Here is a 25,660-nt window from a genome sequence, read left to right as displayed (position 1 = left end):
TGAATCTTGCAATTCTGCAGAATGGGTCAAAATCACAGCGAGCAGTTGAGGTGGCTAATTTCTTTAGATTTAAAGATTTCAGCAGCACCAACAATGTGTTAAATATACTTATGTAACTTTAGGGATATTTCTTATTCATAGTTTTGCATGTGTGGGAAAACAAACCATCTGGAAATAATTTTATCTAAATTAAACATTACATTTATTCAACATTAGCTATTAAATTAGGTTTTATTAAACAACTAATATAAAACCTATGAATAACATTGACATGATTAACATGATGGAAACTGTGATATGGGATCTTGTACACTTGATTTCATATTTAGGTAATTGGACAGTCTGGATGAAAACCAGATTATTTATTATGCAAAACTAGAAATGGCAGAGGGTGGACTTTCACTTTGCCATAACTGTATTCCATTTTGAACAAGGGCACCTGGGAAAATTGCTGTCCTGATGGAAAACTAATTTTCCTGTAAAAGCTGCGCTCCTCCCCCTTGAATCATCTCCCTGACTTACAGAAAGGCCTCCTGAGACACTTCCCCTGAGCGAGTCTGACCTTCCATTAATTGACTCTAAATTAAATTGTGACAATCCACGGGCTTTCCAACAAGACTGTGTCCTCAGAGGAGTTTCACCCAAAAGCTGAAGAAGCATTTTGATCTTGCCAATTGCAAACCTACAGGGGGTTGTTATGTATGTCAAGAACTTGTGGATGGATAATAGTCAGTGATCTGCAGTGATTTTCCTGTTTTCAGCCTAAGCATCACTTTGGAAATGCCTTCTGCTGCATCTTTAAGACAAAAACAACAACTGGAGCAGATGTTTGCAGTTTATTAAGAAAAAGAATCACTTTCATTACTGTGAGAATATAAAATATGTAACTTAAAGTAAAGTTAAGTATAAACCACATTTTCAATTTGCATATCTTTGTCTTCTGAAGTGAATAAAAAGCTCTTTTATCATCTTTTTCTGCATTGTGTTTATCCTCACGAGACATAATTTATCTTTAACGTGAAGTCAGAAAATAATGCCTCAGTGAGATCAGATTTCCTGCCGCGCAATCTGTTCAACAATGAGTCATTTCATCTCAGCACAGGCCAAAAGAAGTAAAAGGCTTCACATTGGGTACAAACACTTATGTAAGTGTGAGGTACCTAAATCTTGCAGAGCGCTGTATGTAACACAGAGACAAGCAACATCAGTCGTTGTTTAATGGTTTTGACAAACAAAGCAAGTGTTTTCACTTTCACAAATTGGTTCTATTAAAAAACGGTTTTCATCAGCTTACAAAAGACTTAAATTCAACTCTAAATGCAGCAATTGTGGTTGACACTAAAAATACATTCCACTGGTTTTACAATAATCCTCAGTAGCAACACTGTTGGTCTTAAGTTTAAGTATGCTAAAAAATCACCATGAATGTTAGGTGGACTTGGAGCTTTTTTGAGGCTTTTGGTGCATCCTATGACATTTTTAAATAATGATACAACATACAAATTAAATATTTCAAAAAAATATATATTTAAATTTGTTACCAATACTCCCTCCTAAACACAGGATCAAATTTGTACAAACAAGCTGAATTTTGTAGATATATACCTTCTGTTATTTGAAAATCTTGGTCAAATAAGACCAAAGATTAAGCTTTTTGGCAGATGGTGGTGGCAGTATTATGCTAAGATTCTGTTTCAATGTTAATGTGGGGGTTAATTCAGAAGTAGCACAATGTCCAGATTCATTATCATAATCTCAACTCAACAGCTAGAGCATTGAAACTTGTTCACAGTTAGAAAAGAAATAACCTTTATTGCATCTATTTTGGGGTTTATCAAAAGAAAAATGATTTCAAACATCATTTTTATAACAGATAGAGCCTGGCAGCAATAAGTTTATGAGGTGCATAAAAATCTTGACTGTGGCAGGAAACAAAAAGAGACTTCATTGTGGGTGTTGGTTGAGGTTTCTTTCCTAAGGAACATTTATCTAAATATTAGTTGGAATGTATTATAATTGAACCTGCATCGGAGAAAATCTGCTATAAATATACATTTTTGCATCAAATTCTTGTTTCTAAAAATCTATTAATTTGTATCTTGTATTATCAGTCCACGTGTTTAAAAATAGCTTAAGTAAATCCTTAAAATCCTAATATTAATATGGTTAACAAGCCCATGCTGAGCGAATGTAAACTCCTACGCTTCAATGTCCCTGAAAAAAAGAGGAACCACCACTGGTCCCTGTACTGCAGCCACAAAGTTCCAAAATGGGCTCCAAATGAGTAAAAAGCACCATCATAACACCCAGAGTGCCCACACTGGTCTGCTTGTCAGTCACGAAGCCGCTGTCTTCTGGGAATCTGTGACAAGAGCTCAACATCTTCATCTGAGGTAGAGGGGTGAGTGAGTATAATTCGGGGGATCTGCAAGATGAAAAGGAAAACAGTGAGGGGAAAAAAAGCAAGTTGTCAGGGATGTGATGCATTTAAGAGTTAGTTTCTACATGCTTAAGGGGGAAGTGGAGTTTACGTGTTAACTATAGCGCCTTGCAACATATTTCTACCCCTTGACATTTTCCACATTGTGTCACGTTACAACCACAAACATCAGGATGTTTTACTGGGATTTTGCATGATGGACAAACACAAGTTGAGCATCATTGTAAGGCGAGGAAATGCTAACATGGTTTTAATGTGTAATTTATTCCAAAAAATGTATCCAATTAGAAAACAGATGTATAGTGAAAACCAGGTGATCTACGTCACTGTATGAAAGGTGTGGGCGAAAATGGACGGCCCACAACCAGGTGAACTGCTCTGCTTACCAATGGTTGTAGAATCCCTTATGAACATTGTTTAAAGCTGTACTGTCCACATGTAGACACCACTTTTAATTTGTTCAGTTTAGAGTTGCGGGTGCTGAATGTAACAATGATTTTCCCAGGATAAGCGATCCTCAACGATGTGAAGAGCGCTCACACTGGGAGTTGGGCGGCACGCATTACAATTACCCAGTCAAACGTCAGTCTTTGTCCTTGACTTGAAAGTTCCTGATTAGAAAGGCTCTCAGCAGGCTTTGACTGAATTTATGCTATTTTGAAAAGAAAAACGGGCAAATATGTAACTCTCAAAATGTACAAAGCTGGTAAAGATGTGTTCCTAACGATTCAACAAAACATCAAATTACCAGACCAAAACAGAAATGCACACCATTCTTTTTGGATTTTAACAAATCTTTTTAATCCAGATTCAAAATTATACAATTTGTAATGGTAACACAATATCTAAAAAAAAAAAAGTCAAAAACACCTATCGATGTAACCAGAGGAAAAATGTGAAAGAAATCAAGGGGTGCAAATATTGGCAGCATAAATAGTCAATTGTAAATAATCACTAATCTACTTACGGACATTATGTGATTCATCTCTTTGAGTGAGTCCAATTTTAATTTCTCTGCTTCGATTTCAGACAGGGTTCTGTTCAGATCACTGTCAGAATCACACTGAAACACATAAAAAATGTCTGCAGTATCAACAAAACTGAACCAACTGTACAAGACAAGAGAAAACATTAACAGTGTTCTGTTCTGTATGTGTCGGGATTGGAAGTTGTAAAACAACGTCAGATTTTAAAAGACTTTTTCCGCTCATGCTGAAAATTGAGTCAAAACACCCACAGCACTGTTCCCATTGCAGACAACAGCCTCAATCTTCTTGGGCAAACATTTTTCTGACTCCTCCAGCTGTGACTGTTTGCTGATCGAGCACAGCGGCCGACCAGCCGCCGGGTCCGGTGGATCCTGAGACACGGCCGGGACGTACACGTCTGAGGGCAGCAGCCTTTCTCTGAGCACCTTCAGCTTAATGCAGCACCCGGCATTCCTGAGGGCAGCGACTGCTTCGTGGTGGGTCGCACCCTGCATGCTGATGCCGTTGACCTGGAAGGGCAGAGGTCAAGTTAGAAATTGCTATAACAGAGAATGGAAGCGGGAGCACAAAGCCTGGAAATAACATGTCTGGGGATGTATTCTTTCTGTATTTCTTCTTTTTTTTTTTTTTTTTGTCAATCACATTGTCACTGAGGGAAGTCCAAGCTGAGAATCCTCTGTTGGTCATGTGCTGCCCCCCACTGGTGAGAAGTGATAAACCAAAGGTTTATAGCACAGCAGATTGTCCATGCAATATTTTCCAATAGCAAAAAGAAGTTAAAGTTTCTGTTTTCTACCTCAAGTACTCTGTCTCCAACATGGATCCCAGCCTTTTCGGATGGCCCTCCTTGAGCTACTCTGGAAATAAAAATGCCCTGAGGGGAGAAAAAAAAAAAAAAAGAAAAGCAAACTTTTTGGCCTGGATAAAGATTGAGCTAACAATAAATGTAAAGTATTGTCAGTTTGTAAATGCTGTTGAGATTGTAGAGGCAGCTCCTTCTGATCACATTTGTTCAGAGAGCCAAGAAGCTGCAGAGTGAATGACTGATGAGCTATGTTGCAACAGATTGGGCAATTTTTGCTCTCCTACTCCACCACTCACTTCATCTTGATCTTTATAAGGCAGAGAACCTTTCCCACCAGCGATGCTGATCCCCAAACGACCACTTTGGCCAGATACTTTGATCTGCAACTGAAAGAAATGCTTTCATCACTAATAAACCTTAGATTATTTGATACGAGCAGCTCTGTATGACTAACAAGAGGCAAAAATGGATTATAAATACACAGAGTGGCGCTCCCGATGTGGTTCTGGCAATGCCAGAGGGACGTTTTGACATTTACGTAAGATGCAGAGTGAATTTACTCTTAATGGCACTTGCGTGGTGGATGATTCTGCAGGAAGACTCGTCTCGCTCAGTGGAGAAGATCTCAGGAAGCCTGGGACTGATGACGTCTTTATCTTGCAGACAGGGTCTCCATGGAGACCGGACCCTGCATTAAGAGCTCTGGGATGTGAAAAATTCTTGCCCTCTTGTGCTTCACCTCTCTGATGGCAAAAAGGGCACGGCCCAGCTTCTCTTGTGCACAGGCGACCTGCACAGCTCTGGTGAAAACAGAAAAACTGGTGTGTTCACTGTTTGCCGGAGAAAAACATGCAAACATTTCCTAACCGTTTAATTTATTGTTTCATTCAGATATCTTCCAAATACATTCTTCTAATGGGTTGACGTGTTCTTGATCAACAGTTCTTACTTCTGAAGGTCTTTCAAAGGTTTCCTAATTTATTAGAACATTTTGACTGGTTACAACTACAAACCTTAATGAATTTCATTGGGATTTATGTGACAGAAATATTAATTTTGGGAAATGCCTGTGCTGATTCGGTGTTAATTATTGAGGTAACTCTAGAGGAGCTGCAAAGATCAGCAGCTTAGGTAGGAGAGCATGTTGACAGAATATTTATTAAGAGGCTAAGCAACTTTCAGTCTTTACAGATTAAAAAAAGAGATGGAAACTGACTGATTTCAGCAGAAGTAAGTTTCAAAGAGGAAAAAAGAGGAGAATTCACGCTTTCAACTGTGGCTGCTGAGAGATCACAGTCTACAGGATTTGTTAGATCAACTATAAATGACTGAACTCATGAAACTTTCATGGAAAGCATCAACAGACTTTCAAGGTTGGTTTTCTTCTGTTTCTTACATCTTAATAATGATTATAGTGTTTGGACTGGACTGCATAAAAAAGATTTAGCATTCACGCTGATCTAAGCAGATCTAGAAATTTTCATTTTTAAAGCTGAACCCAAACCTTGGGAAAATGATCCCTCTAGCTAATATATTTATTTCTTCTTAAAGCGAATTTTTTTCATTTGTTTAAAATTTGCCGTTTGATTTTACAAAGGCTTGTCGTCATTATGATAGGAAGCCTTCTGTTATTTTTCTTTTCTTTTTAATCACAACGTGTGTTGCTCCGCAGTGTGCAAACTAACTGTGTTTTATCATATCACAGGAAATTGAAAGACCCTCAGGCATCCTGGAGCCACTCAAGCGAAGAACAAAAAGTAAAGCAAATCCTGGTTCTCCAGCTGAAACAGAATCTACACAGAACATGAAATAACTTCACCGAAACAGACCTCCTCTGCTGGTTCAGCTTTTTCTTTGCTCCTCTCCAGCTCACAGCAGCGAGCGCACACATTGTTCTTGACGGCAAACATCTGAGGTCCCCCCTGCAGCCTCTCTTTGGTCTTCATCCAGCTGAAGTCCGGGACGGTCCAGCTTTGACAGCCGGCCCCGGGGGGCGCGTCACTGTGAGGAATTTTAATCTCCTATAGATAATCAGAAGAAATCAGCTACTGCTGAAGAAGATGGCGGATCTGTGGAGGGAAAAAGTCTCCTATTTGACAAAAAAGCAGGAGCTATATTAAAATCCTGCTTCCTTATCCAGAAAATCTGCTTAATTTGCAGAGGGTTGAAAGAAAAAATGAGATTCAGAATGCAACTCCACAATTGCTCTCCAACTACATACCTTTGATTAAACCTGGAATGTGAACAGACGACGTCAAAAGCAGAAGTGACATGCAGCACATGCAGGGTGGAGATGCTCTACATCATGCTCAGCTGGTCGGACGCAACAGGAAAAACAAAAGGATCTGGGATCTGTTGCGTTACCTCCAAACGAGACGGTTCGATTCGCCTCAGCAGCCGATTATCTTTCGACAAGAGTCATTTTGAACCCCGTCGAGCCATTTATTTTGCTACGCTCTGTTAATCTCGCATCACTTTGAGGCAAAAAGCAATCTGAAGGAATACCAAACGTGGATTTAGTGTTGCACTCATTTTTATTGATCAGTGGTTTAAAAAAAAAAACCGTCAGCAAATCTCAAGGTTTAGAGCCAGTCTGAGATCTGTTCTGTGCAGCTTTATCGGAGAATAATTAGAAACAAAAAAATAAAAGGGAAACTGTTGAAACTTTTTGCTCTGGCTCACTTTGTGCCATTGATTTAACAACAAAACAACAGTTTATCAAGTACCATTTAAAAAAAAAAAAGGAGGAAAGCAACAATAAGAAGTGCATCCGAGATAAACCATAACATTTTAGAGTGATCATTATGCTAAAAATAAAAAAAATAAAACCCTCAACCTTCCCAAAGCTCTGATAAATCATCTACACAGTACTCCTTAAAAGGAGGCAAAATTTTAAAAGTACAAATACATCTGTTTTGGCATCTATTAAAAAAAACAACAATGCAAAGCAGTAAGGTACAGCACATTTAAATAAAACATTAACCTTACAGCGTAACAACACTGCAGATGGCAATTTAAACTTGATGTGCAGTACTCGAATTTCAATTTGAATAATCTAATAGACATCCAAAAATAAGATCACCCAGTGGATTAAATAAGACATTAGTGTTTTGTTCATTACCTTGATTTAAGCAAAACATATAAAGATGTACCAAGTAAAAGAGAGCAGGAATCTTAAACCAATTAAGAAGATACTTGCTATACATTTATTTACATCTGAGCTGCCAAAAAGTATAAAAGTATCAATATTCACAAGAGATTTACAACAATTTTTAGATAAGAATGTCCAAAAACACTCCTGCTTTTGTTTGCCCCAAAATGTAGAAAGACCCAGTGTTTAAAAAAAAAAACACATTTAAGAGGTTTATAGTGCAACTACCTAAAAATCCTTTAAAGATCACTTTTGAAAAAAGTATTTCATCTTAAAAATATACTGTCAAAAAAGGAGCATCTCTCTGCCGTGGAGTTTTGCTAAAAAGAGGAAGGCACGGCGGCCCAGGTACAGTTTTATTTTTCCACAGGAAGTTGGAGGTGTTAGGCTCCTGCATGGCATGACCAAACGAAGGGGGAGGTCAAACTGGGAGGTCAAACTGGGACTTGTGGGTAATAGAAAAGCTAGGGAAAAAATAAAAATAACAAAATGCAACAACACAGGGCTGCAAGGTTGTGCAGGACGATATGGCGAGACAGAAGGATTTAAAAAAAAAAACACACTTCTGAGGTAAAGGTCAGACAGACGTAGTGAGTCCGTCTGCAGCGTTATTGACCTCGTTTTTGTTGGAGTCCAGGGCTTTGGCAGCGTTCAGGTCGTTGCGGAGGTTCTCGGCTGCCTTCTTCATGGTTTTCAGCTCGCCGGGGTGAGGCGTGGCCCTTCGTAGCAGAGTTCCCTGTGAGACGGATGCAGATTGGGTAAATTGTGGATGCAGTTTTACATTTTTAAACATAGAATACCAGTTCATAAGAGGTTATTGGTTATTGTGAGCATAAAAAGTCTTAAATATGTTCTTTTTTGTTGTTGTTGTTGTAGCAACATAATCTGCTACAATGCAAACCTGTAAACTGACATCATCTGCCCAAGTCGTTTCCCCCAACCGAATAAATGTTTTCAATCTGTGTAGATCTATGTGTTTGGTTGCGTGTGAAAATGTCTTGTTTTGTTTTTTTTCAAACACGATCCAGATGGCTTGAAAGTACCATAAGGTAATGCTGAGTGCAATAGGTTATATTTAGAGTGTGCTGAAAGAGCAAAAACACAGAACCCAGGCTTATCTTAGAGAAAATGAATGATTGAAACTTGCAACAAATGAGCGTTCATTCCTTATCTTAATTAGCCTCACTTTAGAAAAAAAATGAGGACTTGGCCAAGTCATGTTAGAGACTACCATCATGTATTTCAACATGCGTCACACAGTGAAACACAGGAAGAAGAGCTGCTGGGCTGCATCAGGTAAGACGCATGAAAAACTGGGTTTTAATGGAAATCACTTGCAAAAACAAGGCGGACAGGTCTCTGTATTTCTTAGCGCGGTTTGGTTGGGGCCTTTTGTATTTTCAAATCTGCACATGGTTTTAATTATTAACGCAAAAGGTTATAAATCTTCATGAGTTATACTTAAAAAATAAATCAGGTCCTGTAGTTTCTGGGTGTTTTTTTGGACATACGTTTAAGAGCTGAGGTAAGAGAGTTATCTTACTGTAAGCTGTTTATCCCTCAAACAGAGGACTGAAATTAAAGCATATATTTCTTCTGTCTTTTAGAAACATTTCTGTAAATGTTGAAGATTTGGCATACAACTGAATCTCAGATAATTCTATCATATTAGAACAGCAAAGAAAGGGTTTTAGAACAGAAATGATGTCCTGTTGTAAATAAGCAGATATTACAGCATCAATGCAGGGTGACATGGGAAGTCACATTGCACTGCAGAGGCACAATGCCACGGGTCTCTAATATTATGATTATTAAAGCACATTTTGATACATTTGGCAGCTTTCTAGTCCTGTGCTGGAAAGTAAAATCATCTTCTCAATAAAGCTAGATAGGAGACAGAAGCATGCAGTAAAATGTCCTGGTAAATGGCTCTGCTGAGTATGGACTTAAGGAAACACAGTGGACCAACCCCACCATCCCACAAATCGTTCCTAACCGTGGAAACCTCACTCTGGATTTCAAGCAACTTATTTTCTGTGCCTCTCCACTTTTCCTTTAAGTGACTCTGGAACTTTGATTTCAAAACCAAATGCAAAATTTACCTCAATCTGAGAAGTGTACCTTGGTCAAATGTGCAGCACTCCACTCCATTTTCTCCTTAAATCAGGTAGGATGATTCTAACTTTTGTGGCAGACCATTCTTTGGGTGTGTCTGTATGTTCTCAGAGCATTTAGCATTGGTATAGTCCTAACTTTGTTAATTTCCCCATTAACCATTAAAAGAGGTTTTGCTGCACATGAATCTCAATGCTGCAGTATTTGTTATTTTTTCCGAAACCTTTTCCTTCCACCAAACTTTCCATTATCTTTCTTAGGGGGGCTTAGTGACAGAGCAGAACATATGTGTATTCTGTGAACTATAGTCACCTATAAACAAAAGAAAATGCGTCCGTGTCATGAATCACTATGATAAAGAAGCATCACTTTATGAATGTAATTACAGGAATAAATACATTTTTCAAGCTTCTAAATTTGCTGAGGTGTTTCTGTGTCTGTGCTCCTTGATCTTACCGGGTCATCGTCGTCGTCCTCACCCTCATCCAGGAAGTGAATGGAGCTGATTCTGTTCATGGCTTTGCCATCCCAAGCTTCATCAGCCATCCCATTCACAAGGCTCTCCAGAGCTCCAAAGCGGGCAAGGTTGTCGTAACCTGGAGTTTTTTTTTTGTTTTGTTTTTTTTTAAGAAACAAAATATCTTGTCTTAGTGAGGCTCTGACAGAAAGGACAATGACATCTAAAAATAGCAATAGCAAACTAAAGGAAGTTATTTCAGCAGTCGATATGTTTGTCACAATCCGCTCCCAGCTCAATAAATGAGAGCTGTCACACACCCGGCTGCTAATAAGAGAGAGACTGAAACTGCCAGATCACAGTTTCAAATCCCAGCTTAGTCAAAGGCTCACAGCAACACGGTCCCCTGCCCCCAACCGCAGCCTCACCCGGCTGACTGTGTCTCTTTAATACCTGCTTCTCTGCCACAAGAGAAAGACATCGCGCCACATAACAAGCAGGTTTTTGAGCAACAGACTGATAAAAAAAAGAAAAAAGAAAAAGAAAAAAAAAATCTGAAATAATATACAAACAAGAATTGGTGAGATTTTACAGTCAGTCATTCGCATCCCAATGCCATATGGGTGAATGTTCAATGCCAGCCAGCCAGGCACTGTTAAGCTTCTTTTGGCTGCACAATCCACAACATTTCTGGAAAAACTCAGCCAAAGACGGCCTCGGGGGACAAGAGAGAGTCTGATCCATCAAAGGCTCAGCGATCCTTTAGAGGACCTTCTATTTGACAGATATCGCAGGATCAGAGCGCACAGAACCCACAGCGAATCGCCGAGCAGATCATGTGATAATATCATCAAAACCGCAGGGCGGTAAATACTTGGGCGAGAACTGATGAGACACTTCTGAGTGTAATCAAAATGGATTGTAATTTGAGTCAGGAGGTAAATTGGCATAAGAAAAAATGTTTCTGCTTCTAATAACATTCATGGCTTAAAACTTATTGAAGATTTTCACAGAAATGAAGTACCTGAGTCACTAGGCTGCTGAGGCAGCACAACGCAGGTGAGCACCTTCTCTCCTGAGTCAGGATCTTCATCCGTCTGAAAAGTGAGGAGTGGTTTGGACTGGTTTTCTGACAACCACAGGGCCTTCAGATGCAGCGTGGTCAGTGACATCGGCAAGTACGGCAGGCTAAACGGAACGAAAAAGAAACCACAGAACCAACAATAATCTTCAGGTTATTGTTGCTAGAGTGATAATCAAATCAAATGTTAAATATTCTTAACAGAAGAAAGAGGATTAGAAGGAACAAGTAACATGAAAATGTTTTTCAGTAATTTAATTGAAAGTGTTTAAAACGCATTATATGAATTCAAGGCGAATATAAGTCGAATCAGACTAAAAAAATGCATCAAGAAGAGGAAATGAACATATATAGTGCAGACTTGAGAAAGTTTACCAGGAGATCTTAGAGCAACTTCAAGCACACCTCTGTTGACAAGTTTTACAAAGGTCAGGATTTTAGTTTGACTTGGCCTATCTGCAAAAGGGCTTCACTACCACTTCAGGAAAGCAGCAGGTTGATTGTCTGACACACCAAAATAATACAGTAATTGATGCAAAAAGAGCCTGACCACATGTTGAATGTATATAATACCTATTAGATAGAACTTCTGTCATCAAAATATTATTTCATTGATCTGATGTTTTAATTTTCTAATGAATTTTGGATTTTTGTTAGCTGTAAGGCGATATTATCAAATCAAATTATCAAATTAAAAGAAATAACCACTTGAAACATATCCCTATGCGTGAATTAAATCACCTATTGAATTACCGAGACAAAACCCTGCACGTTTCTCTTAGTTTTAATAAGATGTTATTTTGTCGTCTGACCATGATCTCTACTTCCGCCGCTAAACGTACCGGTTCCCAGAGACGTCGAGCACATGCAGCTCGGTGGCTTGCGACAGCTCCGGCGGGATCTTTTTCAGGTAGTTGTCGCGCACAGTGAAGACGTTGAGACTGCTGCAGCCTCCGATCTAGACAACAACACAAGCATTCATGTCAGTCGCAGCACAGACATCCTGTGAAGAACGGCAATACGATCAGAAGCCTGCTCAATAAAAACATGACAGACGCAGAGTAAATACCGTGGCACAAGACTTATTTTTGTTGTGAAAACAGCTGGGGGAAAAAAACTGAAACCAGAGGAAATCCGTTAGCGTGTGGGTGGCCGTATGTCCCAGAATTGGTAATCATGAGGGAGAGGCAATTGTGTGTTAATGGGATGTGGCAGGGGCACCTAAATTTAGTGAACAACTAGGGCTGGGAGCCACGCAAAACAAGGATTTGATGGGACGGCTGAACTCCAGCTGTTGCAATATTTCATCTGTGATGCAGATGTTAAAATTATTCCAATTACTATTAGATTTATCAGCTTAACAAGGCATGAAAAGCAAAAAAAAAAAAAAAACCCAAAAAAGATACATTTTAAAAGAAAACCACAAAATTACAGAGGTTGTAAAAATATAGAAATATGTGATTTCTTAAACAAATGACTAGTTCTAAACATATTTATTCACATCTAATCAATAATGAACACAATCCGTAAAACTAAGCCAACCTGAGGTAATGGTTGCACAATGACAGTGGTCTTGTTGCCTCATAACCAAACGATTATTTTTGTGCGCACACTGCAGGCTTTGCGTCTTTCCCACACAGGGACATTGTATGAGCGTTAAATAAGCCTTTCAGATGAAGCTTTAAACCAAGCGTGACTTCACTTAAACAGACAAGAGGCTGGAGAAGAATGTCACACTCTGACACAATGGAGACACTCAAGACAGAGCTGAAGCTGAACCAACAAGTAGACACACAACAAGCAAATGCATTGTAGGAAGAAAAAATAAATAAAGAGCTTCAGTTTAGTTTTTAATTCAACCGCAGCAGTATCTATTGGACCGTTATGTTGACAGCAGCGTAACTTTGGTGTGAGATTCACTTCTCCAGTTTTGTTAAAAAGCTTCAGGTTGAAGACAAGCGCCCTGCAGACAGGTGAACGTAACAAACGAATATGAGCTGATGAGTGGTTTAAGAGTTTTGGGAAAACTTTGATCTAACACTTGGCTAGTGTTAGTTAGTGAGCACAGTTCAAGCTCTCTAAAACAAGTTGTGCTTTGGATGTGGAAGAAGGATCTAAATTGAAAAGTTTTTAGAACAAACAATGATAAAAGGAATTAAAAGATTTTCTCTCGCAGGCATAAGTTCAGACTCGTACCCGATATCCATAGTGTTATATCACAGTGATGAATGATGAACATGAATTAATTCAGTTTCAACCACTGAATTTATAAAGTGAGTACGCAGCACAGTAGAGGACCACTTGGTTTGTCCTACTTTCTCATTTTCAATTTGAGGTTTGCATCAACAGCTGAAAACAGATTTCTAAGTGATTGTGAAAGTCATACCTGCTTAGGTAATAGTGTTAGATTGTTTCGGTCACAGTTCAGGTTGGACAGTCGCTTTAACTTCCCAATACTAGCAGGCAAAGTCTGTGAGAAAACAAAACAGTGATCAGATAGCATATCCTCCTGAGTTTAAACACAAAATGGTATCTTCATAAAACCACAGAATATATGTGAGCATTACTTAAATCTTGTAAATAAATATATATATATTTTTAAGTCAAACTTTATTTAGTTATTTACCTCACTGATCAGACATCAGCAAAGAACAATTAACCAAATCACATCAATAAGGTTTCAGTTGGATTCAGTATTATGTACCGTTACTCACACATCACTACACAAAGCAAATTGCAAATGGACTGACCTAAAAGGCTTCAGTGGACTGCTGTTTATCGGGGCTAAGCTACATGTCCTGCATGAACTGGAATCTTTAATGCATTAGAAATTAAATGATGTGATCTGCAGCAGGCACATGCAAACTTTAACAGTGCAGGGTAATAAAGTAGATGTGGGTCAATAACTTATTTTATACTTAAGCCCTTAGTATTAAACAAAATAAATTAGGTCGTTATGGAGACATGATGACCTCAGCATGCCACTATGCAGCAGTTCTTCAGCTAGACTTGGATCAGATCGGTCTGGTCTGCACTAGGCAACTTGCTTTAAACTAGCTATGCCTCTAAATGTGGGCAAATTTAGATGGAGAACGTTTTTAGACGTGGATTCACACACTGGAATGGTGTGTTCACTTGGGTCTCCTACTTTGAAAAGTTGGCCAACACATGAGCTGCTGTTTCACACCACATAAGAGAAGCAGAAAGTTATGGATTACCAGTTAAAATTTGATGGATCGACCTAGAAATGTTTTTTTATAGAAAATATTGGAGTTCCCCCAGCTAAAATAGGTATTTATAAGGGACTAAAAAGACCTAGAATTTCCAACCACTGAAAAAAAAAGTCTACTCATTTAATTACTAATTAAAGTATTATTTGCTGAATATTTTCACAAACAAATTACGCTACTCCAATAAAAGATCAATTCATTGTAAAGTGTTTTATACATCTCTGCCAGATCACCTAATATAATGTAACATGAACACTTACTGGGAGTTGTTGTGAGAACATTACTGCATTTATACTGGTTACAACCTTATGCAACCTATGTACATAATTAAAGCTATTTAGAAATGTATTACATTTTATCTTATGTATTGTGGAAAATATTTTATCTATTACACAGGAAGTAATGCCATTATTAGAATGAGTAAATAAATAACCCCCCTCCCCCGTTTCCGACCCGGTGTTGTCATAATAAAGCAGTCTGACCAATAGGTCAGTCTAAAGTGGATTTAAATCGCTAGACATGGTTGCTTGACCCATTTCCCCGATGACTGGCATGCTTTTAGGCCTCTGCCCAGATTGGCAATTACAAGCTGCTCTCTAATTTAAACAGCAATCAGACACTATTGTCATTTTTTAAGGCACTCGCACACAATAGAGAAAGACCAACCTGTATTTGATTCTCTGTGAGTACGAGCTCTGTAAGACTTTCACAGTTGCCAATTGTTTCTGGAAGAAGCGTTAACTTGTTTAGGTCAGCTTTCAGAATGGAAAGATTCTTTAGTTTTCCTGCAGAGAGAGCAAACACGTCTTGTTAAGCATGATTATGTTTTTGGGGGGGGCAAACACATAACCCGTCAGAAATCTGAAGTCATCATAGCAAATAGAGGGAAACTGTTTTTACAAACCTCTGTAAAAACTTGTTCAAATGTTCCTTTATTTGTGTAATATAATGTAACATGCTTTTCAGTAAATATTATCAGCACAAATACAACACTGTAAAATTTTAACTTCTTTGTGAAGAGTTGTACAAATAGTGCATGTGCCAATTAAGTCTGACTAAACATATTCAATATGCACTCTCGAACAAAATCTTAAAATCAGGGAGGAAATTATAACTATATTGTTAAGAATTTATATTTGGTGCTAATATCTAATTGAAGCTTAACTTATAGCATGACTACAACACAAGGAGGCAAATTTCAATTCAGGTGGTCCTACCACTTATTATTTGTTTAAGTTTGAAGGCCATAACCTAAAATGTGTAGATTGTAGCAAATATCTGGTTTTCATAGAATTTCCTGTCAAGAATCTGATAAACAATACTGATCCTGACTGCAGCCCAATGAATGTAAGATGGAAAATGAAACAAAGGACGACCACCACAGCAAGCCCTTTAAAACTTTAAAAAGTGCAAAGTCCCAACAGGACACTGAAGGGAAAAATCTAAGGCTCCACAAAAATCTAAGGGGTGTTTCCTCCTAAATGGAACAACAGAGCGAACATCCATCTTGGCTGAGAATCTTCTTCTGACTTGGTCTATCAACGAAACAAGAAGAATCCCGATGCTTACCGATGCTTTCTGGAATATATTCAAGGGAGTTTTGTGACACCAGCAAATCAGTAAGTGACACCAGTCCTCCCAGCTCTTCTGGAAGAAACTCCAGCTTGTTTTCAGATAGATCCAGACACAACAGGCTTTTAATATTGCACAGCTCCTAAAGTGTGACACAAAGGCAGGTAATTGGTGAAAGTACATATAATAGAAACAATAGAAACAAAGCCCCGATCTAACAAAAATAAATTTGTGGGGTAAATATCTACCTTTGTAATTTTGATTGATTTTATGAAATATTTATTGTTCTGGGTTTTTTGTGACTTTCTTGAATAGTTGTTAATGACCTGTTGGAGTAAATTTGGTAGATCAGTCACTCCAGGGAAGGTGCAGCAAAGTCTTAAAACCTTAGAAATGTCAATCATCTATCAGTTTCCAGTATAACAGAAGTCAATGACTTTGTTTCGTATCTCTTCTTCAATTCATTTAATTTCTATTTAAAAAATGATTGCAGAAAAATATTTCACTATAAAGTTCAGATTTTATCTTGCAGAATCAACTTTCCTTTTCTCGCAATAACAAGATGCTTTTCTTTTTGTTAAAAAGAAATTATGAGAAATAATAAAAGCAAGGATTGTGATTTTGGGCTGTGGTATTTTTAAATATGTATATTTATTTCACATAAAACACTATTTTTATCAGTTACATTTCTATGTTATTAAGAAAGTAGAACTAAAGGGACGAAGCTCGAAAATCTGAGATGCAGACAACGACTGAATGACTTACAGCAGGTATATCGCACAAGTGGTTTCCATCCAGCCACAAGTTCTTCAGGCTGATAAGGCAGCCGATTGACTGAGGCTAAAGATGAAGGAAAGAGAACGAGACCAAGAAACAGAAGACAGGAAACAATAAGGCAGAATGAAAAAAATATTCAGCATTATGGTGAGTTCAGCGTTGCAATTTTTAATGGCTTGAGTCAAGACGCAAACACAGCAGCGGCGAAAAGCATAAAGACGGGACAACTGAGCAGAAGTAATACCAAATATACCACAAACATTTCTATAGATTGAACAGGGAGTGATACGGAGAACAATAACCCGGGTCTCACACTTTTCCTCTTTTTCTCTGTCTGTCACTGACCAGATAAATCTCACTTTGAGTTCAAATACAGAAAAAGGCTGAACGACACGGGAAGATGGTTCCTCACAGGACTGTCTGATCGGCCATCCAAACATGGAGGACATTTTGACGGATCAATGAGCAGGTTTCCTCGTCACCGTATTTTATTTGTTGGTGAGCGATAAATACCCACAAACTAAGCTTGTTTAATTGCAACTCTATTACCTTTTACAATGTTCTACAATGTTACAATGTTCTTGACAATTTTGTCCAAACTCATAGCAATTTTAGATGTGTTAATTTTATTTATTTATGACTGTTTACATTTATGCTGTGCTAACAAGAATAGATGGGACAACACTGTAAACAATCATTAATCAGTCCTATTTATTAGTCTTCGAAATGAAAACAAAAACATACTGATACTGCTCAGCTAAATATATATATATATATATATATATATATATATAAAAAAGAGTCTAATTCTGTCTTTGCTCTTTGTAGCCTCTATATCCGTCACCGTCTGAACTTAAGCCATTAACATGAGATTACAACTTAAAACCAGGGCTTAAAACAAACAGCCTACCATCTGCATGATAAGATGGGAAATCTGTTCTCAGGGAATGCTAATCTGCCCGGATGTGACAAGAACAGGAAATAGGAGGACCTTTATTTTCTTTTTTTATATTTTATCATTTTGTTGTGGCTTACTTCTCAAGAATCAAAATCTCTGAAAAACAAAAAAAAATAACAATTTAAAAACTCACCAACTTGTAGAGTTCATTATTGCCTATGTCAAGTTCTTCAAGCTTGTGAAGTTGTGATAATGACCTGTGGGTGACAAATACTTTAAAAGCCACACACAAAGCAACAAAAAGTAAATGTGCAAGTATAGATTTAATACTTACTCTGGCAGGAATGTCAGAACATTTTCTCTAAGTTCTAGCGATACCAAATAAGAGAGGCTGAAATCAGAAACCGAAAGGAGGATGATTATATGTTTGGAAATCAAAGGGTTCATGAAAACAGCCAAAATTGACCGTATGGCCTTGAAATCAGATAACATGGAACAGGAAGTACTTTTGGAGGTGTGTCAGTCTTATCGAAAACTGTAAAATTACAGCAGAATAAACAAATTATAGAGTGAAATGTCTAACCAACTATGACAGATCAAAGTACAACACATCTTTGTGACAACAAGTGTCCAATTAAAACCAGATTTTATAAGTCTACCTTGTTAGTCTAGCCTGTTCACTACAGACTAGAGACTAAATTTAGGAATGAAGAACTGGAAGTAGAGAAAAATGTTTTTGTGTTGAATGAGTCTGTGAAATTTGAGGGAAAATGTTAACACGATATACGTTTGTACTTTTCGCACTAATGTGTTAAATGTGGAGGTATATTATTATGATTTTAGATTTTATGTTGCAGTGCAACCCAAAATTGTTGCAAAATTGTGAAGTGGAAAAAAATATAATGATTACTTTTTAAAATAATTTACAAATAATATGAAAAGCCAGTGTTCATCTGTCCGTTTGCAAATGTATATATATTTTTTCTATTTTCAGAAGAATGGATTGCTCTGAGATTTTAAAACTTGGGATATGGTTTTATATCCTACAAGCTCTTAGCTCACCAGAACGTTCTCCCTGCCCCTGTGCTCCTTTCTCTTCATGATGCTGTTTGTTTGATGATTTTCTCTAACAAACCTCTGTGGTCTTCACAGAACAGCTGTAAACATTTTAGGCATAAAATACCCACAAGTGCATTCTGTTGATTAACTACGTAGCTTCTGTTGGCAAGTGACTGCAATGGATTTTATTTGGATTATCAGACTTTGGGAGAACACAAATGCACATCAACATTTTTTAGATGTATACGTGTGCCCAAACAATTTCTCAAACAACGTATCATTTTCCTTCAAAACTGAGATAACGCTCTTACTTATTAATGCCTATTGCATAACATCGCAGGACAATAAATGTCATTTGGTGATTGAAGCATAAGCCTTCCCGTCTGTGCAGAGTTCAAGCACATAAGCATTTCTCACCAGGCTGAGCGAAGGAGAAAACCAGAATCTTGTATTTTCTCACTGGATCCTACGTTAAACCACATAAAGTCATTCTTGAACCACAAGGAGATTATCACCTAAGCCCACATGAAATACAACTGCTATTTAATCTAGTTTCTTCTTAATGACTCTTTGTATTCTTTCTGACCACAGCAGATCGCTAAGCTACCGAACAGATTTCTCGTCAGTGAAAAAAAAAAAAAAAACTTCCATCCCAGAGATGAACTACTGCTGGCTTGTAACCTCTCGTTCATTTATCTTATCTGCTCTGAAAACCTGTAGCCTTTTACGCCAACTGGGTTCTGCTTTTCATTACCTTCTCCCTTGACACAGAGCAGACATTCCAGCCAATGTGTTATTAAAGAGAAATACAGCACGTGTTTAGGGAATAGGCTCTACTACAAAGGAGCGAGACACTGAACACTGTTGCAATATGTTAACTACATTAATTTATCTTAAAGTAATTTGGGATGTGCAATATATTTTGACCTTACTTATCTCCACAATAAATTTAAACATGTACACCCAGGCTTAGTTTTTATATATTTATTGCGGCCCATGTGCGGAGGCCTGATGACCCTCGCCGCATGCCTTCCCCTTCTCTCATTACCCACTTTCAAATAAAGGCCACTAGAGCCAATAAAAACCTTTAAAAAAAATTGAAAAACAAATAAATAAATCGATGATAAGCATGCCATATGCTGACCCCAAACCAGCGCTATACATTTTCTCATCAACTGCATCTCTGTAAATCCTTCCCCTGTAAGGTTCAAATCCAGTTTATCCTTGCATTCCAGACCTTTTTAAAAAAAACATCCCCTGTGGCCCCTTCATCCAAAAACTCATAGCTTTGTTATTAAATTCACTTACAGTTAAACTCCACAATAAAGAAGAGCTTACAAGAGGCAGAATATTGGCAGACGTGTCATTCACTACTCGGGAACTATGAACTAAGACAACGCAGCCCAGAAACAGACAGTGACTAATGCATCTGGAAGCAGCGATGTGGTTGTTTGGGGAAGAAATCGAGACAATGAAAGACAGCAGACCTGCTGTGTCTGTTCCTGTTCCTGACAGCATTTTGCCGCTTACAATTCAGTAGCTGGGCGTTCAGTTATGATCTGAAAGGGACATAGTTATGTTTTTCTGAGACAAAAACAAGAATGTGTGGGAGGTTTAAAGTCCAGTGGATTTAAAACAACAGAAACAATTGTGTGCAAGCTTGTTTCACAGCCCACATGAGTTATTCACAAAAAGAAAGGCCGCTACATTTTAAAGCAAGTTATGTTCTTTAATTTTTGGGGCTTTTTGGACCGCAAAGCCTTATCTGAAAGCACAGCTTGAACGGGTGATGTTAACTTTTCAGCAAACTTTGTTAATTAAGCATGGACATCAGGGATTGGTGATATGGACTTAAAGTTTTATCACAATGTTTTTTGCTACTATTGTGATACCAATAAAAGTGACAGTAAGAACTATTTATTACTTCTCTTTTAGGTAACTTTTTGGCTGACATAGCAATCATTGCCCCACACACACCGCACGTGCAGGGAAGGAGCAGCGGGGGGAAGAGGAAACAGTGGACAAGCACTGCTCACTGTTCTACACTGCAAATGGGTGTGTAGATACACCCATTTTCAGAAAATGGGTGTATCTACACACCTACTTTCTACAAATGGTTGTGTAGAAAAACACATCCACATTCATTTATTCTTACTTATACTCTCATTGAATAAACAGTGGAGTAACAGTAAAAATAACAATCCAAATAATACGGACAGTTTTTTGGTTGTTTTAAACATCATTAGTTGGAATTTATTGGGACAACAATAAATGAAAATCTTATAGCTATGTGATACGATAAATGCCAACTCCTCATGCACAAAAAGTCCAAATCCTTACCTTCCGATGTTTTCTGGAAGAGTCTGCAATGAAATATCATTGATAGAGAGGGTCGTTAGGTGTTGAAGCTGTGCAAAGCTTTCAGGTAACCTGTAAAAAAAGAGAGACAGAAAGCACAATTAAAGCACAATTTGAGAATCCAAATACATTTGCAGAATGTTTTAACGAGTAATTCAAATAATTTCTCCTCTTCTTGGGGTGTAAAAATGACATGAAACACAGGTTTTGGTTAGGAACTTGGAGCAAATTTCATCACTTCACTTCTTCAGTAAGGATACTTTTACTAACTAACACAACTTTTAGGAGCAACCACTACCACTTTGCTCACTACATTATAATTTAAAGATTTTTAGATTCATTATGCCCGTTTTATTTTTGGGATGATACATTATTCAAAACTAATTGGGCTTGGCGTCCTATTAGCCTCCTAAAAAATTAAAAAACACAATTTCCTTGCAACATTTGGGCCAAAATAGGAATACACGCAATAGGGCTGGTCATTTGTCCTTTTTGTATTTTTCTGACTTTTGAATATGTAAAACGGAGCTATCTGTCAGAGGAGCCTTCACAGCAACCATACAATAATTTGAACCTGCTTTGACAACATGAATTAAAGAAATCTGCTAACATTTGCTCATATAAGAAAATGTGAGCATGTGACCCCAATAAATATCTACCAGAAGGAGACAAAATCTGAGAATTTATATGTGAATTTACTTTCTTAATTCATCAAAATGATAAAATAACAAGAGAAATAAATTGACACATACATTAGGTGCTAAATGATTTGTTTAAATGGATTCAATGCGTATAGAAAGGAACAAACTGGCGACATGTGAGCATGAAATGAGGTGCTAAATGGTGAGTTCAAAATCAGATAAGGTTTATAGGTCAATCTTTTTTCAGGGCATGATTTCTAGAATCCTAAAAGCTTGCTTTTTACAAACATGGTTACACAATCTAAATAAGAAAATAATTTACATATCTTTTTTTTTTTTAAATCCATGCTGTATTGGATTCAAGACCTTCAAAACATCAGCCGTGCATTGGAAAAATAAAAGATGGAGAATCAATTAAAATGTGAATCAGCTGGCCGGGCCCTAAGGAAAAACTGAAATTAATGCTACTGGTTAGGAAAAGTCTATTATGCACTTGCAATGAATTTCTTTCTACCCACTGCACCTTTTTCTCGTCTAAGACTGATGGACAAAATGGACCCAGAGACAAACCACAGCAAAATAAGTGCAGGAATACAAGCGAGGCACAAGTGGAAAATTGGGTTCCTACTGTGGAAAAAGGGCTGATGGGGTTAAATGTGTAAACTATTGAATTGCAAAGACTTTTGCTTCCACCCACTGCAGCTTCCTAAACATCACACTGTCAACGGCTTGTGGTGCTGCACATGCTGAGGTGTTGATTAGACTGGATTTCAACTGAAAAAAGAAGCTCAATGTGCAAAATGTTTCTAACGGTGAATAAAACAGCAAAGGAAGTTGAAAATCTATGAACAATGCAAAGTGTTTTTCATACTGTAGGGAAATGCAGGCAAACATTTACAGTACTGTCAAATTAACTGAGCCCTATAATTAATTTTGGAAAAAATAGATAATGTCTATTAAGTTACCTTAATAATGGATTCCCACTGAAATCTGCCACTTGCAGGGATTTGCAGTTTGAAATGTTCTCTGGAAGTTCTACAATATCTGAATAAAGGAAAAAGCAAATCTTTGTTAATAAGACATGTAGGATACAGAAGTAATGAGAGATTACAAAACTGTTTTCATGAAGGTGATGCGTGAAATTCACAAAAGAAGAAAAAGATTTATAAATTAAAATCATACGCCTTGTGTGAGGTACACGGGAGATGAAACATTTAAATGCATCTGTGCTAATAATGTCAGCTCAGCAGTGTGAGCACACACACGTTCACTTATTTGCAAATCCATATAAATGTTCCAGATAGTTTTGTTCAATGAAAAAACATCTTCCGCTCTTCTTTCTTTCATTTGTAAAGCAGCAAAGTACAAATAAAAACTGCCTAGAATAGACACAAACAGGTGAGGCTGCTGTTAAAACCTGAGTTATGAATGAAAAATACTCAAGCGAGTAGAAGAAAATGTTTTGCCTGCACCGTAACGGATCCGAAATATCGCTAACGAGAAAGGGATGATCATCACAGTTCATTAGTTATTTTTAACTTTTCTGTAGATGAGTAGAGAGTTCTCCCTCTTAATCTTTTATTCAGATTATTAAATGTAGATTTTTTTTTTTAAATCCCAAAATTCTACTTTTTCTTTTTACAAAAAAACATTCAACAATAACTATCAACTTTTGTCTTCGTGGTGCTGTTTGTTCACTAAAAAACCTCTGAGACTTTTTGAGAACATTTTCATCTACATTGAAATTGAATTACACACACGAGAAATCTTGTTAGTTATGCAACATACAATGGATGGCAATGGATCTCAGAATAGGGAGATAAAAACAAGGAGACTTCTCAGAGTTCCATTTGTAAAAGAATGACATGTGAATCTTTTTCCTTCTACTTCATTATCCAATAGTTGGTGTTGATTCATCCATTCAACAAAATTATGTTAAAGTACACCAAGTTTTGAAGCTAAAACAGGTAAAAATGGGAAAAAGGTCAAGGTGTATTCTCTTGCAAGTCACAGGATTTCTGACATGACATTAAAATTTCACAGAAAAATTTGTTTTAAGCCTACTGTAAATCATCTGAAAGAGTACACCTTAGAATTTGGTTTCCCTTCTGAATGTATTTCTACACCCTAAATTCTACGCAGCCACAGAGCCTCGTGCTAATGGAAACCATTCTGTGTTTTTATGCTCTCTGGTTACATCAGCTTCACAAACGAGGAGTAAACCTGTCAACGTTGATTCATTTGCTGAATTCTGCACTGTTGCTCAACGCAGGATGCTTAGGCTGTTAGGAATAAAGATGTTTCTAAAAAGCACAGAAGTACAGTTGTATCTCTTGACTACTCTGGTTCACTTTGGTGTTGCACAGGTGTTATCTTCCTTTTACCGTTTCGAGAAAGATCCAGTTCGACTAGTTCCGTAAGGTTGCCGATCTCTGGCGGAAGTCTTGCAATCTCGTTGTCACTCACAGTAAGTTTTCGTAGTTTCAACAGCTGGAAAAGTGGCTGTAAAAAACAAACGACGTACAATCAGTGAAACCTTTTATGAGAAAGCACATTTTAAACCGCACACAAAAAATACTGTGGATATCCTCAACAAATTATAACGGTTTTTAAGTTTAAACATCAACAATTATGTTAACATAATTGGATTATTATTTTGCAAGACTGCTTGATGAACTAACATGGCATTTCATTATCTGCTGACACTTTGAGAGATACTAAAATACTCTCTGTCACATATAATAGTATGTGGCTGCGTTTAGAAGAGGAAAAACTGCAGAGGCTTAATATTTTTGCTGCGTCAGTTTGCAAGCTACAACAGCAAAACATAAAATCAGTGATTTCCAAACACATTTAGCTGCATCAGACTCTCTTTGCTGTCATACCAAACAGCAATACAACACATCCATAGTGGTAAAAATTACAGATAAGCTTTCCTACGCTGAACTGGGGTATAAATCTGCTTCATTTCATGATTTTTTTATTAATGAAAAAAAATGCAAGCAGACATATAGACAGCACAAATGGTGATCAGAATCTTGTGGTATTATTATTTTTTTTCACTTTGTCATTGTCTTTCATAATTTTCCCACCAAATTAAGACTAAGTACAAGAAGGAAATGGGAAATTATTCACACAGAACAAGAGATCCCAATCAGCAAATTTGCCTTTAACTGACTTTCATCAATAATCTGCAGGTCAATCACTCAAATATCAGATTTCAGAAAAAATCTAAGTTGGTCAAAATCCGAGCAGACACCTCTAATAAAACGGTATTTGCAATAAAATGCCTCATCAGTGCATCTCCGTCTTTGAGATTTCGCATCACGATTTATTTTTTAGTTTATCCTGCGGCTTTTGAGCCTCCAGTTCAGTTTTAATCAGTCTGAATAATTGAAGCAAAACTGACTAATGAAACCCACATTTTAATTTACGCACACACTTCCATTTCATAAAGCGATTTCACCAATCTATTCTGAAAAAATGCACATCCGAATTTAAAAAGGACGAAATCAGTTTAAAAAGTTGATGTCCTGACAAGAACACCAACTTCTCTTGTCAGGACATCAACTTGCTATCAGGACATCAACAGCTATGCAGAAACTCGTCTGCATAGCTGTGCAGCAGTTCGCTAACAGTATTGCTTCAGGTTGCCTTAATATACTGGCAGGAAATGGAGTTTCCCCTTGGGGCTTTGGATTTTCTCTGCTTCGCAGGTACCAACAGCCATAAGAACATATGTATGAAGCCTTTCGCTTAACTTTGCACTACATATTCAATATTAAATCAATATCTTGATAGAATTGTTACACATTCTATGCTAAATTTAACTGCAATTCTTTATTTCTTAAAAGAGTTTAGAGATGTCTGTTGCTTCGCTTCATGCACAAACTTGTTCTACTAATATTTTATGGGGTTGAGAGAGGAGGAGTAAAGATTTTAAAACCTTTAAACATGGGGAGGTCAACAGTTCTAGGATGTTATATTTTAAGGAGGAAACTAGACTGTTGTTCCTCTTTTAGTTCCCTATTGTCAGACTGACACACAGTTACACTTTCAGACTTTATTTTTTGTGTATATATATATA

The 25,660-nt window shown here is 37.4% G+C and overlaps 2 protein-coding genes across 2 annotated transcripts in view; both read right to left on the bottom strand.

The window, feature by feature from the left end:
- Positions 1-2,027: 2,027 nt before the first annotated feature.
- On the bottom strand, positions 2,028-6,669 carry LOC108166933 (disks large homolog 1-like). The gene is made up of 8 exons (XM_017308857.1): positions 6,456-6,669; positions 6,064-6,255; positions 4,795-5,034; positions 4,531-4,620; positions 4,226-4,303; positions 3,678-3,938; positions 3,408-3,503; positions 2,028-2,425 (listed from the first exon to the last, which is right to left on the bottom strand). Exons 2-8 carry the CDS (start codon positions 6,178-6,180, stop codon positions 2,333-2,335), a joined length of 975 nt encoding a protein of 324 aa, XP_017164346.1. The 5' UTR covers positions 6,181-6,255; positions 6,456-6,669; the 3' UTR covers positions 2,028-2,332.
- Positions 6,670-6,749: 80 nt separating this feature from the next.
- lrrc1 (leucine rich repeat containing 1) overlaps positions 6,750-25,660 on the bottom strand; it is a 25,837-nt gene continuing 6,926 nt past the window's right edge. Inside the window, exons 2-14 of the mRNA XM_008429797.1 lie at positions 23,958-24,075; positions 22,539-22,617; positions 20,915-21,004; positions 17,850-17,906; positions 17,709-17,772; positions 16,606-16,680; positions 15,838-15,982; positions 14,935-15,053; positions 13,425-13,508; positions 11,881-11,996; positions 10,982-11,145; positions 9,957-10,096; positions 6,750-8,121 (exon numbers count right to left, since the gene is read on the bottom strand). Coding sequence (XP_008428019.1) covers positions 7,963-8,121; positions 9,957-10,096; positions 10,982-11,145; positions 11,881-11,996; positions 13,425-13,508; positions 14,935-15,053; positions 15,838-15,982; positions 16,606-16,680; positions 17,709-17,772; positions 17,850-17,906; positions 20,915-21,004; positions 22,539-22,617; positions 23,958-24,075 — 1,410 coding nt within the window. The 3' untranslated portion in view covers positions 6,750-7,962. The remainder of the gene's footprint in view (positions 8,122-9,956; positions 10,097-10,981; positions 11,146-11,880; positions 11,997-13,424; positions 13,509-14,934; positions 15,054-15,837; positions 15,983-16,605; positions 16,681-17,708; positions 17,773-17,849; positions 17,907-20,914; positions 21,005-22,538; positions 22,618-23,957; positions 24,076-25,660) is intronic.

This window comes from Poecilia reticulata, linkage group LG15, assembly GCF_000633615.1.
Source record: "Poecilia reticulata strain Guanapo linkage group LG15, Guppy_female_1.0+MT, whole genome shotgun sequence".
Classification (NCBI taxonomy): Eukaryota; Metazoa; Chordata; class Actinopteri; order Cyprinodontiformes; family Poeciliidae; genus Poecilia; species Poecilia reticulata.
The sequence above is the reverse complement of the archived record's forward strand: the minus strand, read 5'-3'. Positions and strand labels throughout refer to the sequence as shown.

Bases quoted from the DNA above. Each gene is read 5' to 3' on its own strand.
- LOC108166933 (XM_017308857.1), bottom strand. From the start codon at position 6,180: ATGAAGACCAAAGAGAGGCTGCAGGGGGGACCTCAGATGTTTGCCGTC. The intron at 5,035-6,063 runs GTCTGTTTCGGT...TGTTTTCACCAG, and splicing joins AAGCTGAACCAGCAGAGGAG to AGCTGTGCAGGTCGCCTGTG. The intron at 2,426-3,407 runs GTAAGTAGATTA...TTCATCTTGCAG, and splicing joins AGATGAATCACATAATGTCC to ATCCCCCGAATTATACTCAC.